Here is a 13,265-nt window from a genome sequence, read left to right on the forward strand (position 1 = left end):
AATACGCACCAAACTAATCGGCATCCTGGAAGGGCGCCGTCCATGAATGAAAGCCTTCCAGCTGGCCGTTGATTCAACTTTCCACCAGCAGCCACCTGAATGAAAATGGAGCCGGGAATTTCACTACACCACTAAAACGGAAATTGCGTAGGTGGAGAGAGAGAGAGAGAAGAAATGCGCGAAAGGACCAAAAGAGGAACCGGGAGTTACGCACTTGGAGCCGCGTGACGTCATTTCAAAGTTTTTGCATCACTGCGAGAAACTAGGGTATACAAACAGTATCAGTATCAAGTGCTTAAATTAATTTGAAAATATTTATTAAATATAATTGAATGAAGAGATTTCTTATTTAATAGTATAATAAATACAAATATTCGCTAAAATGTTTTTAATAAACTAAAAAATACTAGAAAATGTAAGGCAATAATTTTATTAATATAAGTAAACCTTTCTTGGCAGGCCGTGTACCACTTGTCAGGGTTTTTCCCATAACAGATATGGCACGAAAAGTGCATCCAAAATTTTCAATGAACCCACAAGCCCCAGATAAACCGGAAAAAAAGAAAAAAAATCTATTCAACAGCAAAGCAACCCAGCAGAAACTTTCAGAGTCGGCAGTCGAAGAAGGAAACCTCCAGCGAATTAATACGATTCCATCAGTTCCACAATGGTGCGGAGCAGGGTACTGAGTAATTCGGCGAAGCAGGCTTCGATGAATGCCTATCAGCAGTTGTGGCAGCAACAGCAATTCGCCCGCGGTCCATTGGATGCGGCAATGCCAGAGTATTGGCATTCGGTGTGCAACAAATTGGGTGGCGCTATGCCGCGAATGGCGGTGATGGCTCCGCCGGAAGTGAGTAGCCGGAAATTGAGTCGACTGCGGCGCCAGCTGATGAGATCCCCACGAGAAACCGCTCCGATTCAGAGCTTCATCCCCAACTACGGACTGCAATTTCAAAGGGGCTATGCCCACGCCGGAAATGGATCCTGTCCAAGTGGATGGGTTTCCAGGGCAGCTCTACTGACGCCAGGTTGCATCCTAGCCGCTTGTCAAAATCAGTGCTACGAATCAGTTGCATCCACCGCTCAGCAGCCGCATCTTCATCTGAATCAAGGCACTGTGTTCAATTATCCGGTGGCAGCTAATGCGTTGCAATGGCAACAGCAGCAGTATCAAGTGCAGCAGCAGCACAGGCAATTTCTGCAGCAGCAGCAACAAAAGACCGCACCAGTTGGTATTTTGAAGAATTCTTCCAGAGCTGCAGCTGGTCAGCAGTTCAAAGGTGATTATCATACCATCAGTCCTGCAAAAACGAAGAAAGTGACCATCGGGAACACTTGTGACACCGCTACCACATATCAAAAACCCATAGTGGAGCAAATCAAACTTAGGCCCGACATTCCACCGAAGCCAAATAGGAAAACCAAACTGATTACACTGAGAAAAGAGCGACAGCAACTACAGCAATTGCAGCTGCAACATGAGCTACTCAAACAGCGTGAATCCATGCAGAATCAAAAGGAGCAAGTGCATCCAAAGGATCTGCAACATGAAAAGATTTCAAGGAAGCAGCCACAAAGTCAGAAAACCCATTTGGAACCAAATACATGTGAGAGCTTCAATTTTGGGAAATTAGCAGATCGTTTTATCAAAGGTTTTAGCTGCGATTCGGATGCCGAAACTCCCATGTTTGCGGCAGCCAATGCTGAAATCAAGCCAATTAATTTAGGAAATGACAAACCATATTCAAAAAACTTCTCTTATGAGGGAACAGAAATCAAAGCTAAACAGGGAACAGAAGTCAAAACCAAACAGGAAAAGTTGGAGTTGTCCAACAGGGAGAGTAAGTCATCATCGCCAGGCTTGTTTGATCGCCTTTCCAAACGAATGGAGTTGGAAAATGATAGCAGCACAATTACACTGACAACAGAGCAGAATCCATCAAAACCAGCATTGCACAGTCGCACTTCTTTGACCGACAAAGCCACGAATACTGGACCCGATCCACTGAAAAGGTATCTAAAGCCCGGACCGCAGAAAGCCATATCGACCACCTCAGCAACCAGTAAAGGATCGAGGAAGATGAACATCAACGAGCTGCTGCGGAAGGAGAAAGTCAAGGGCCTGGATGACAATCCCATGTGGCACTCGCTGATGCAACTGGTGGCACACATGTGCGAGGCCAAGGAGAAGGAGAAGGGCGAGGGGGAGCAGAAGAGTCGTTTACTGGCAGGATCTGGGCAGGATGGTCTTCGGAAGCAATACTCCGTATACCTAATGGTTACCTCCGATGAAGACGACGACGACGACGAAGATACTACGTTCACCAAGGCAAATGACGAACAGAAGGGCAGTGCTCCAAAACTGGGTAACCATCAGGGGATTCATGGTGGAAACGATTACTTCAAGCGGTGCAGCAATGTTTACCAGGCTGAGCATCCCAGGTAAATTCAACTCAAATATCTAGTTATATATTCTCGAATTATATTCAATCCCCTAACTTACCTTAGGCTAGTTCGTCGCAAACGCTCGAGAAAGAGATTGAATCCCCGCCTGCGTGATCTTTCCATTCCGTATCCCAGCACGCAGACGCAGTTGCCAATGAGAAGACCACTGCACTGGCCCAAGCCAGATTACTCCAAGCCACAAGGTCGCACCAGTCGTACTAGGAATCCATCACGTGCTCGATCCCACTCCGCAAACAAACCCATTGTAGGCAAGAGAAGTCAGAGGTCCTTGAGAGCTAATCTCGACGAGAAGCGAAGCTGGCGCTTGTGGCAGGATCTTCCGATGACCGCCAGAGCTCTGAATAGAGCATATAGTCGCATGCTGACCCGAAACTCCACTGATATATAGAACATCTAAAGCTTGTTTTGTTAACTGACAGACGACAAATCATAATCAGTTCAGCGACCAAAACCAAAGTGCAGCTTGGTTTCTCCTCAAAGTTATGTAATCATTTCGTTGAAGAACAAAGCTGACCTTTTGTTTTCGTCTTTGATCTGAGATATTATTCCTGCTACAAATAAAGACTGCTTTCGGCTGAAAAAGTCAACTTTGATTTTTAAGTCATACCCACACATCAAAAATGTTGGCGTATACCGATGTTTTGTTACACACATTTCCCGCATAAGAAATAACTCTAAATTAAAATATACTTGTATAACCAAAAAAAACAATTGAACAACGCATGTTTAAACAACAAGTTCCAGTGGAAAATGGCAGAACTTTCTGGGAAATACTTGGCCATTGAAAATGCAGCCAGTGGTTTAAGCTCGAGCACCGACAACAATGAAATATCCAAGGATCCAAAACAAGGAACTAAGCTCAAGGAAAGTGCTTCGTTCGCAGGTTTTGGATCCCATTTTGTCGGTCTAACGCTTCATTCGGAGAGGAGAAGGAGGGTTTCTGGCGGGGATTGCGAGTACCATCAGCAGCCCAATTTACTGCGAAATCCGTTGGTCGTCAGGAGTGGCCATCTTCCAGACGACGAAGAGTGCCATCCCAGTTGTCCTTACCGAGGAAATTATCAGACACAAAACACTTGCCCGCAGCCATCGAATCAATATTATAATCAGAACAATCAGTGTTCAGAACCTGCACACAATCACTCCAGTTATTATGACAATAGAAACCATAGAACACACCAGCAAAACCATGGAGCACCATGTCACCAATGCTATGAGCAACAGACGCGCACCCAGGTGCGGTCCCAATCCCAGCCAAGGGATCGACATGGAAGTGAATGTGGATGCGATCGGCCAGCGGGCAGGAGAGCCTACAGGACACCCTCCTCGCACTACATGGAATACAGGGAGTTTCAGCACAGTCCCAAAAAGAATCCTGCTGTAGAAAAGCATAAGTACAGTGAATATCCTGCAGACTCGCAGCGTAGGAATCGATTGCAAAAGAAGACCTCCGATTGCAGTTGTGGATGTCCAGAACCGTTGCCAGAACGCAAACGAGTTCAGAAAACCAAACGCCTGCAAAAGCAGCACTCCGAATGTAGCTGTGAGTCTGAGGAAAAGCAGCAGGTTCAGAGGAGCAAACGAATGAAGGTATCATCCTCCGATTGCAGCTGTGAGGTTGAACGTGCACCAAAAAGGCCGCCAGTTCATAGGAAGACTACACCGGACAAAGCTTATTACCTAAGGAAACCCACTCCAGCGGCTCAATCATGTCCCGTTCGCTGTCATGCTCGCTCCCACATCCAAGGACCAGCACCTCCACCTCCACCACCTGTGCCCAAGCGAAAGTGTCCTGCTGCTGCACCGCCACCGGTTTCCAAGAAACCCACACCCAAAACCAAGCCAACCTGCACACCAAAAGCTAAAGCAAGTTCACCAAGGAAAGGATGTAGTGCCTGCAATCGCTGTTCCGACGAGGAAAGCGATGCCACCGACTACTTGGAGCACAGTCGTTCCCAAACGCAGGTACTTAGGAATCCACTGGTTCAGTCTCGTTCCTATGATGATCATGGAGCGCCTCCCTACGAGAGCTGCAGTGAGGAGTGTCCTGCCCAGCGAAGAGCACGATCGCCAAGTTGCAAGCGAACCAAGCCGGAAAACCGCAGTCGTTCCTGCAAGGAACCGCCAATCTGCTCCAATGAAACGCTGATGGAGAAGCCCGTGAAAAGCTATCGATTCAATTGCCCAGAGAATGGCAAATGTGCGTCGTGTCGCAAACTATGCCCGAATTGCAACAAGGTTCTGGCCCAAAAGAAGAAGACTCCCTCGGCCAAGAAGTACGCTGCATCGGTGGCCCAAAAATGCTGTCCCATGTGCGGATTGCTACCCATGATGCCAAACATTTCCATTCCAAACGTGGCCAGTGTAAGTTCAATGAAGCATAGTTCAAATGATTACCTTCCATAAATAGATTTTTATAGCATACCATTATCATAAAATATCTTTTCATAACAGCTGCGCTTTAAACTCTGAACTGACAGCTAATTTTGTATGGTTTTCTCCCGAAGGGCAACCGCATCATCTACAAGACCTTGGGAAGATGTCGACCGAGGAAGTTGCCCAAGTCCAGATACGAATTGACCATTTGCTGCAAGAAGCGCTGCCAGGGAGGTCGCAACTCGCACTACATGACCGGCACTATTGCCACGGGCTTGAAGAGAAGGGCCAAGGCGGCGATGACTGGGGTTAATCCGGTGGCGCCATCAGGGATGTCAAGTCATAGACAGGGTTAGTTTGATCGTGGCATTTACACATCCTTCCTCTAAGTTTTTCGTTTTTTTATTAAAGGTGTCAGAGCATCTCCTTCTCCAGCTCAAAACATGCCCAGTCATCATCCGGTTTACCAGTCGACAGGACATGTAAGGAGTCCGAGCAAAGCAGGTCACTCTAGTCCAGCAACTTCTGGCCAGCAACGTGAGAGACCAGCTGCTCCACCACCATTTAAGATGCGCTCTCCTTCTGCCAACCTGGTGCAGAAGTCCGAGAAACGGGAAAGGGAGCAGATTCCTTACCAGGAAAGGACAAGGGCTGCACTGCCCGTGGTAGAGATCCATAGTTCCGTTAGAGGTTCCTCGCATCCCAGGGAACATGCCCACTCCTATAGAGCTCAACCAGAACCAGGACCATCAAGTAGAGCAGAACAGAATAGAACAGAACCACCAGCATCCATTAAATCCAGAACTGAACCGCCTGAGATACCAGCATCCTTAGTAGCACCCGCTTCCATGGATGCGGATATTAATGAGTCCGTTCGACGTGGAGCTTCCTACTTGGGCACCGAGTTGAATCCCTTCTACAGAGGCAGTTTCCTAAGAGTACGTCAGTCAAGGGATTCACCTCAGACCCGCTTGAGTCCCATTCACCAGCGCGGGGAGAAGATCTCGAAGGTGCCGAAGTCGCCAAAAATTCCGGGAATGGGTATGCCCGTAAAATATACGAAACTAAGTCAGCTGCAGGCATGGGTATTTGGAGACCCCTTCGTAAAGGGTAACAACGATTCGGGAGCCTGGAGCTGGCGGCAGATTTTTGGCCGCAGAAAGAAGCGCTCCACGGCCAAGGATAAACCTGCCAAAACAGTGGAGGCGACCAGTACATAGGCCTAGAGTCTGATGTCTGAATTGGAACTCTTTGAAAAATGAAACATTTCGTCAAAAACAAAATTATGGGCCATTTCCGAAGCTCAGAGCAGCACAGAAAAGATGCGGCTCAGGGCAGCCAAACAGATCAGGCCGAAGTGTGTCCACAGCCACGTCCTGCTGCCCAAAGATCGTGTCCTGGCAGCTTGAATGTACCCGAGAATATGTACGTGCTGAAGAACTGCGATCGATGTCAGGACTACAAGGTGCAGCCCTGCAATTGGAATTGCAAGTGTCGCTCAAGAGGAACTCACTGCACAGGTCATTGCGACATTTCGTATCAGGATAAATCGCCAACGAATTCCCAGGAGAGCATTCCAGAGGCGGTGACACCAAGGACCAAGTCGCCTGAATCCTCAAAGTCCCAACTTGACCTTGCCTCACAGCGGCGAGTGGGCGGCAACTGTGCCATATGCCAGTTTTGTGGCCAGGAGGAGATTCGCCAGCCAGGTCAGAATATGTGTCCGCAGTGCAATGAGAAGATCCAGGCAGCCGTGGACAACTACCATGTGCAGTGCCACGGACAATGCCAACCGATAGCGGGGCAACCGTGTCCCTTTCAACAGGATCACCAGCACTCGCAGCCACAATATCAGCCAACTGGTCAGTGGCAACAGTTGAGTGGGAATCCATATGAACATGGTCAGCAGCATCAGCCAACTGGTCAGTGGCATCAGCTAAGTGGAAATCCGTATGAAAACAGTCAGCAGCAACCGGGCGATCAGCCCTTCAACATAATTGTGCTGCAGGATTGCAACAATCACTCGCTGATCGATCAGCTAACTGCTGCCATTAGTCGCGGTGGTGGTCAAGTGCATGTACCCACGGAGGCGCATAACACCTATCCCAACAACCATTCCAGTAACTATCAAAGCAACCCACTAGCTGGCTACATAGACTACGAGTACGTGGACCCGAATCGCAAGGAATATGCTTACGAGCCGGAAAGGGAAGATCGCTACGACTACGGATATGATGTGGGTCCTTGGCGGCGGGATTCCTTCTACCAAAGAGATGGTAAGTTTATATATAGTACTACTATACTTTAAGTAAAGTGGAACATATTCATCCAGGCTACGAAGACGACGGGTATCAGAACTACGCACCATGCAACAGCTACGATTGTCCCTCCAAGCACAATCAAAGTCCCGATTACTCGACTCAAACTAGAAACCAGTCATCCGATTATGGCCAATCCCAGAGTTGCACCTGCAACTGTCAATTTTGCAGGAAGGCCTTTGAGAGCAAGGATAAGCTGGCTCTGCTTATAGCCGAGGCACTGGAGATCTTCATCAGTCATAATAGAACCAAGGCGGAAAAGGTGAATCACCACGAGCAGAGTCACAAGAATGAGTCGGTCAAAAATGCAGATCCAAAGACTAAAGCAAAGAAAAAGAGGGCTAGAAAAGCTGTGAGTTCGGAGCCTGGTGAAATGACTCCACCAAAGTCCAAGCAGGAAAGTCCAGAAACTCCAAAGTCCAACAAGGAAAGTCAATTGGGATCCGCAAAGAGTAGTAAAGGAAAGATTAGCTCGCAATCCACGCCAAGTAGCAAAACGATATCCATGCAAAGTTCCGGTCCCAAAATTGCCAAATATTTGGGCAACCCAGGCAAGGTGCCATCAAACCAAAACGATTCCAGCCACGATGCAGATAGTGTGGATTCCCAAAACAAAACGCCTTCGTTTTTCCTGCCCAACTGCGAGGAGCATCGCTGCAAGCACGATTGCACAGGGATGTGTTCGCGAAAGCCGCATGATTGTGAACGAGGTTGCAAGTCCAGATGCCGCGGTCCCTGCTCCAAGTCAGGCGGCGGAGATGGACGTAGTCGCCGGAAGGCATCCGGAAAGCGACAGCGAACCAATCAAAGACACTCCCGTTGCCAGCAGTGCAACCAGGCTGGTGAGGTCGCCAGTGGCAGGAAGTGGACGCCAACGATTGTCCAGCAGGCATAGCAAAGAGCAACAATCGAAATGCTGGAGGCAGTGGCATTGGCAAGAACGCCCTCTTGGGACTCAGTCCCATTGCCCACTATCGACCCGGAATGCTGCAGTTTCCCGTGAATTACCTGCTGGCGGGCACCAACTTCCGGCGCCGACTCGTTCGCACCGCCGCCGGCGTAACGCTGCACCAGAAACCCTACGTGGACAAGGCCGATGCCAAGGATCTGCCCAGCTTTCCCAGCTGCAAGAGGAGGAGCAGCAGTCCAGCAGCAGAGTGTCGAGCGCCCGTTAGAAAGTGGCTCTGAGCTGCGGAACGCGTCGCCGAAATATATGCATTGTTGAGCACCGAAGGACCTAGAGGGTATCCTTCGGTCCATACAGTGCATACGCTCGCGCAGTCGCGTGGTGGCTTATAGTTTTCTTTATCCAAATTCCCAAGTATTTCCCAAGCAATAAACCGGCTAACCAACCAACTCTATCGATTGTATTATTTTATTAATTATTATAATATTATAATGACACCCCCTAGTACATAAACACCAACTACTCGTCTTCTCCCACACACAACTGCATTAATCTGCTTGCTTGACTGCCTGGCTCGTTTGCAAGAGTCCAGCAAATTTCCAACTAATTTCCGGATCTTCCGGCTTCCGTCTTCCGGCACTGCCGTTTCCGCTTCCTGTGGCCCAGATTAACCGCTTTGAGCGGCGCAAATCAAACGAGGTGGCCAGCGATGAGCCGGGACAAACAATTAACGCCACAGGCGTTTTCTCATCGCCACCGACCAAAAGTCACTAATCACCGGCAATATTTTGGGAGTTTTCAATCCGTACCTGATGAACCGGTACGTGAACGGACAATGGACTCGGCATCTAAATTGAGCCTGCTGCAGCAGCTTCCTGCACTGCATTTCACACTGCCTCGAAACGAGAAACTAATTTGGTTTCCCTGCTGCGTTCGACTTGCCACATGTCCTGCGGAGCGGATGGCGGTACAGGTACACTGGGGAAAAAGTCGAGTAGTGGAAGATTAATAGTAGTGGAAGGGTCGAGATTGAAAGTGGAAAATGTATACTAAACATTGTTCAATATTTTCTTATTTAAGCTGGAAGCATCAGAAACAACATTGTTTAATTTACACTTAGTCCTTATAAATCAGTATCCTCATATGGTATGTAAAAAACTCAATCATTGTTAGTTGATAAAAAAAAGTGTTGTACCTAACATATGAAAAGTATAAAATACTTTTAAACATACCAAGACCATAAGATAGATGTGTGATTCTCAGTGTATTAATGTTGATTGCAACGCACAGCATTCTACGCACTTTTCTCCGCTCAGCAGGACATCCTTTTCCTTGTTATTGTTGTTTGACAACATTTGTTTTTACAATTCCCTGCGTTTCACGTCCTTCTTTTCTTTTTTTTCTTATTCTTACCCCTGCTCCTGTTTTTTGTGTACAGGGTACGCGCCTTCCCAGCTCGATTCCCGTTTCCGCTCGGGAGTAGCCTTCATTTGTGCCCCGCACTCACGACCTCGAGCAACAGATGAATCCTGAATCCTTGTGAGTCCTGAGTTGTGAGTTGTGAGCTGCTGCAGGAGGCGGACCTAATCCCATGTGTTGTTTGGCGAACGGGATGCGGAATGCGGGCCAACAGGCAGGAAATGCAATTGTCTAGGCGCAAATATTTGGCAAATGCGCCGAGCCATTCCTTCAGCGGATGCACGTATCCATGAGTTGTCGATTGCTATCTGTATCCTGCATCTGCATCTGTATCTGTATCTGCCCATTGTGCTGTTTGTCTTTGCCAAACGGAATCCGTTAGTTCGTTTTCAATTAATCGATTCATGAGTTTACATCTTAAACATCGCTCTAATTAATTCATTTATTTTATAATTATAAATAAATAAGTTGTGCTATATTATAAGTATCTTTCACAAGCTTGGAGTTGCTCATAAAGTATCTTCATCTGCAAAAATAGTCAGTAAGCAATTAGTTAAATAGTAAGTAGTTAAGTACTTCCCTAAGCCCATAATCACTTCCCTTACACTCCATAAAGACATCCTACTTCCCCACGAGGCGATCCGCCCACAATCGTGATCGGATTGGAACTGTGTAAGTGGTTTAACTAACAAAGAACCTTCGCCTCATTAGGGATTTCCCTTCGGAGACAATCCGCTGAGCTTTCCACACCGGTTTTTTCAGTTTTCTGCTATTTATGTATGTATGTGCGTTCTATGGATGTGGATTGTTCTGGGGCATGTTGTTGTGGGTTTTCGTTAGTTTATTGCCCGGTGGGTTGGACTACAAACCATTTACGTGACACGTTTTTGTAACGTTCCCATTTGTGGACAATGGTGTTGTTGCCGTTAATCAGATTCACGGAGCATTTCTTCACCGCCGTTCTCTTTATTTACTTTCATTGTTATCATTTGAAAATGCCTTAATCCGAATTTATGAAACGAAAGCGGAAGTCGGCTGCGGCTTGTTGCCCCATTGTCTCCGGTATTCGGTGCCCAGTTTCCCAGATTCCCAGTCTCCCTGGTTGATATACCCATCAGATCTTGCCTTGGAATCTCTGCTACACTCGAGATAAATCATTGGCAAGATCACATTAGATATAAGAAAATTCTATTAAAGGTTCTATAGTTAAAATAGCTGAGTTGTGTAAGACTTATGTGACTTATTTATTAGTTAATATAGAACATTATGACATTATACCTATTAAATGCCTTATAATTAGTAAAATAATATTTTCTAAATTTAAAATAACTTTGCAAACATGATACTATAATAAATATAATTTAATAGGAAAATACCATATTTTTTTAAGTGTATAATCCCTTGCCTACTGTGTGGCCTTTCGTTGCCATGTTTGTGTCTGCCCGTTTCTTTACGAGCGCGTCTTATTTTTCCAGCTTTTTTTTTTTCATTTACGGTTACTTGATTTGCTTTTATTATTATTCTTCTGATTGATTCGAACGTTTTCGTAATAAGATTTCAGTTGGAAATTTGAGAAAAACCCGGAAAAACGGCGAGGAAAACGGGGAAAAAACATGACAGCTGCTACGCCATCGCCGTCGAAATTCTCCGAAGAAAGACGCTGAAAACTTTATGACGGAAGATGCCACACAATCTGTTTATTGATTTATAGTCTGGCGAAAGTGCCAATAAAACTGGAGGCTGTTTGGGGATTAGTTCTACGCTAGTACGTTGGGGCATCCCCTCGATGGGATCGTTAAAATTATCATGCTATTCCAACACACTCGCTGCATCCCATGTACATATAGTACTTTCTGTATATTTTTGTAGACCTTTAACGACTCTGGATGCCTAGATGGAGCTAAGGAAATTTTCGAAACTATATATATGTGGCTCGTAAATCGTTTAGTTTGGGGTTGGTTTGGGCTCTATAAATAGCTGGCGACACCCCGAATATTGTATGAATGGATATTTTTGGGAATTTCCTATATATTTCCACGGCACACGCCCCCCATTCCCAAATCCCAATACAAGTTCCCATCCCCGGATTCCGATCTTCATCCCCACACAGCTGGCAGATGTAGAAACATGAGTGTAAATCAACTATCGTGGCCGATCGTGTTGGGGGATTTAACTTCCTTGGCCGGCAATTTATGCGCAAACACAATCCGGACCCGGGCACGTAATTGAAAATCAACAAAGCTAAGCAAATATCCAGGCATTCCTTCTTCTTTTTGGGCAATTATCAGCCGGACACACAGAAATTGCCTCACTGCGTCACGTACGTGCGCCTAAGTAAACATCCTTTTCGTTTCTCTCCTTCCACTGCCTTATAATACATATACATATGTATATTTTATTTTTTTTTTGGCAACTCTCATTGCACATCCTGTGTCCGAGGCGATTCTTATCGCCTGCGAGATGCCCGTACCTAATGCGTAGATTCAAATTCCGATTCCTGGCCAGACAATAGGGAAAAAACGCTGCAATTGGATGCAAGGCAGCTGCTTTGGCTTGGGTTCGTATGTGGACAGGATGAGCAGGGGATTAACTGTATGTGCACTCAGAGAAACTCCATGCAGGATTATACAATTAATGAATAACTATCCAAAGAAAGGGTATCCATGCTGATAGTACAGCTAACTTCCAATGAGAAAAGTATATTAAACGTTAGATCACTTGTATATTGATACAAGTAAGATACTGTTAGCCAAAACATATAAAATGATATTAACCCTATATGATTCAATCTTTAATTCAAAAGCAAAACCAATTCCTTTTTAGCTTGGTACATTAATCATAAATTTACTGATATAAAGAACTGCCTAAGTGACTTGCTTTCTGGGCAAGGATTTTTCTCCGTGTGCGCCTATCTACGCACGTCCTGCGCATCGCAATTAGAAATGATTAGAGCGACGCCGCAATCAATTAAGGCAAATGGTACCTACTCAATTTATTTGCCCGGCGATCGACAACTGCTGATAAACAAGCCATTAGATGCACTTGAGATCGCAACAGGACACCGCTTCAAAGAGGAGCTGCAGCATCTGCGCTGCAACTCGAGTAGTGCAGCTCATCCTGATCCTGCGCACCTCCGCACCTTTTTTCAGGGCGTACGCGTGCCCGTGGGCGGGGGCGGCAAAGGAGTAGGGGGCGTGGCCGTGGTCCTGCAACTGCTGATAAAATTTCCAAGTAAACTGGCGTAACTCGATCAGCGGCATGATCCCGCCTCACGCGATGCTTGAAAGGATTCCAGCACGCACTTGACAGCTCCTGGCACATGGCTGACCCATAGTTTACATATATACAATATATATATATATATATGCCATATGCTATACCATTCCAATTCGAGTCCCCAAAAAGGATCTCCAGTAATCGCTTGGCATGCGTGCCAGCCGCAAAACATTGAAATGCTTTTTAGTGCGCGGCAGGAAAAGGATTTCCTGTAATTACTCGGCGATCCATGCTGGCTGAATAATTAGAAACGTTCAACGAAATTAATGAGTCAGTTACTCACAGAATAAATGAATGCACAAGTGCAGGGGCCTAATGATAAATCTTTTAAAATTGTTAATGTATATGCTGATAAGTTAGGTGCCAAGTCGGATCTATCCAGTGAAAATCTAGAATAATTAAAGGAAAAAAGCCACTTTCAATTAGAAACCAAGATATTCTTACTGCAGAAAGATATGCCCCTCAAAATGTTATGCATAAGTGTGATTACAATTTTGTTT

At 46.1% G+C, this 13,265-nt stretch overlaps 3 protein-coding genes across 3 annotated transcripts; all 3 read left to right on the forward strand.

Annotated features, from left to right (window-relative positions):
- The first annotated feature begins 466 nt into the window (after window positions 1-466).
- Window positions 467-3,051, forward strand: LOC120445586. Its single transcript, XM_039626077.2, has 2 exons — window positions 467-2,445; window positions 2,512-3,051. The coding sequence occupies exons 1-2, from the start codon at window positions 668-670 to the stop codon at window positions 2,855-2,857; spliced, it is 2,124 nt and encodes a 707-aa protein (XP_039482011.1). The 5' UTR covers window positions 467-667; the 3' UTR covers window positions 2,858-3,051.
- Window positions 3,052-3,078: 27 nt separating this feature from the next.
- Window positions 3,079-6,074, forward strand: LOC120445583 (serine/arginine repetitive matrix protein 1). Its single transcript, XM_039626075.2, has 3 exons — window positions 3,079-4,833; window positions 4,977-5,196; window positions 5,257-6,074. The coding sequence occupies exons 1-3, from the start codon at window positions 3,220-3,222 to the stop codon at window positions 6,063-6,065; spliced, it is 2,643 nt and encodes an 880-aa protein (XP_039482009.1). The 5' UTR covers window positions 3,079-3,219; the 3' UTR covers window positions 6,066-6,074.
- Window positions 6,075-6,103: 29 nt separating this feature from the next.
- LOC120445585 lies at window positions 6,104-8,519 on the forward strand. The gene is given in 3 exon segments (XM_039626076.2): window positions 6,104-7,121; window positions 7,178-8,007; window positions 8,010-8,519. Coding segments are annotated over 3 exon segments (2,190 nt in total). The 3' UTR covers window positions 8,352-8,519.
- Window positions 8,520-13,265: the final 4,746 nt, after the last annotated feature.

Source organism: Drosophila santomea, chromosome 2R, assembly GCF_016746245.2.
Source record: "Drosophila santomea strain STO CAGO 1482 chromosome 2R, Prin_Dsan_1.1, whole genome shotgun sequence".
Lineage (NCBI taxonomy): Eukaryota > Metazoa > Arthropoda > Insecta > Diptera > Drosophilidae > Drosophila > Drosophila santomea.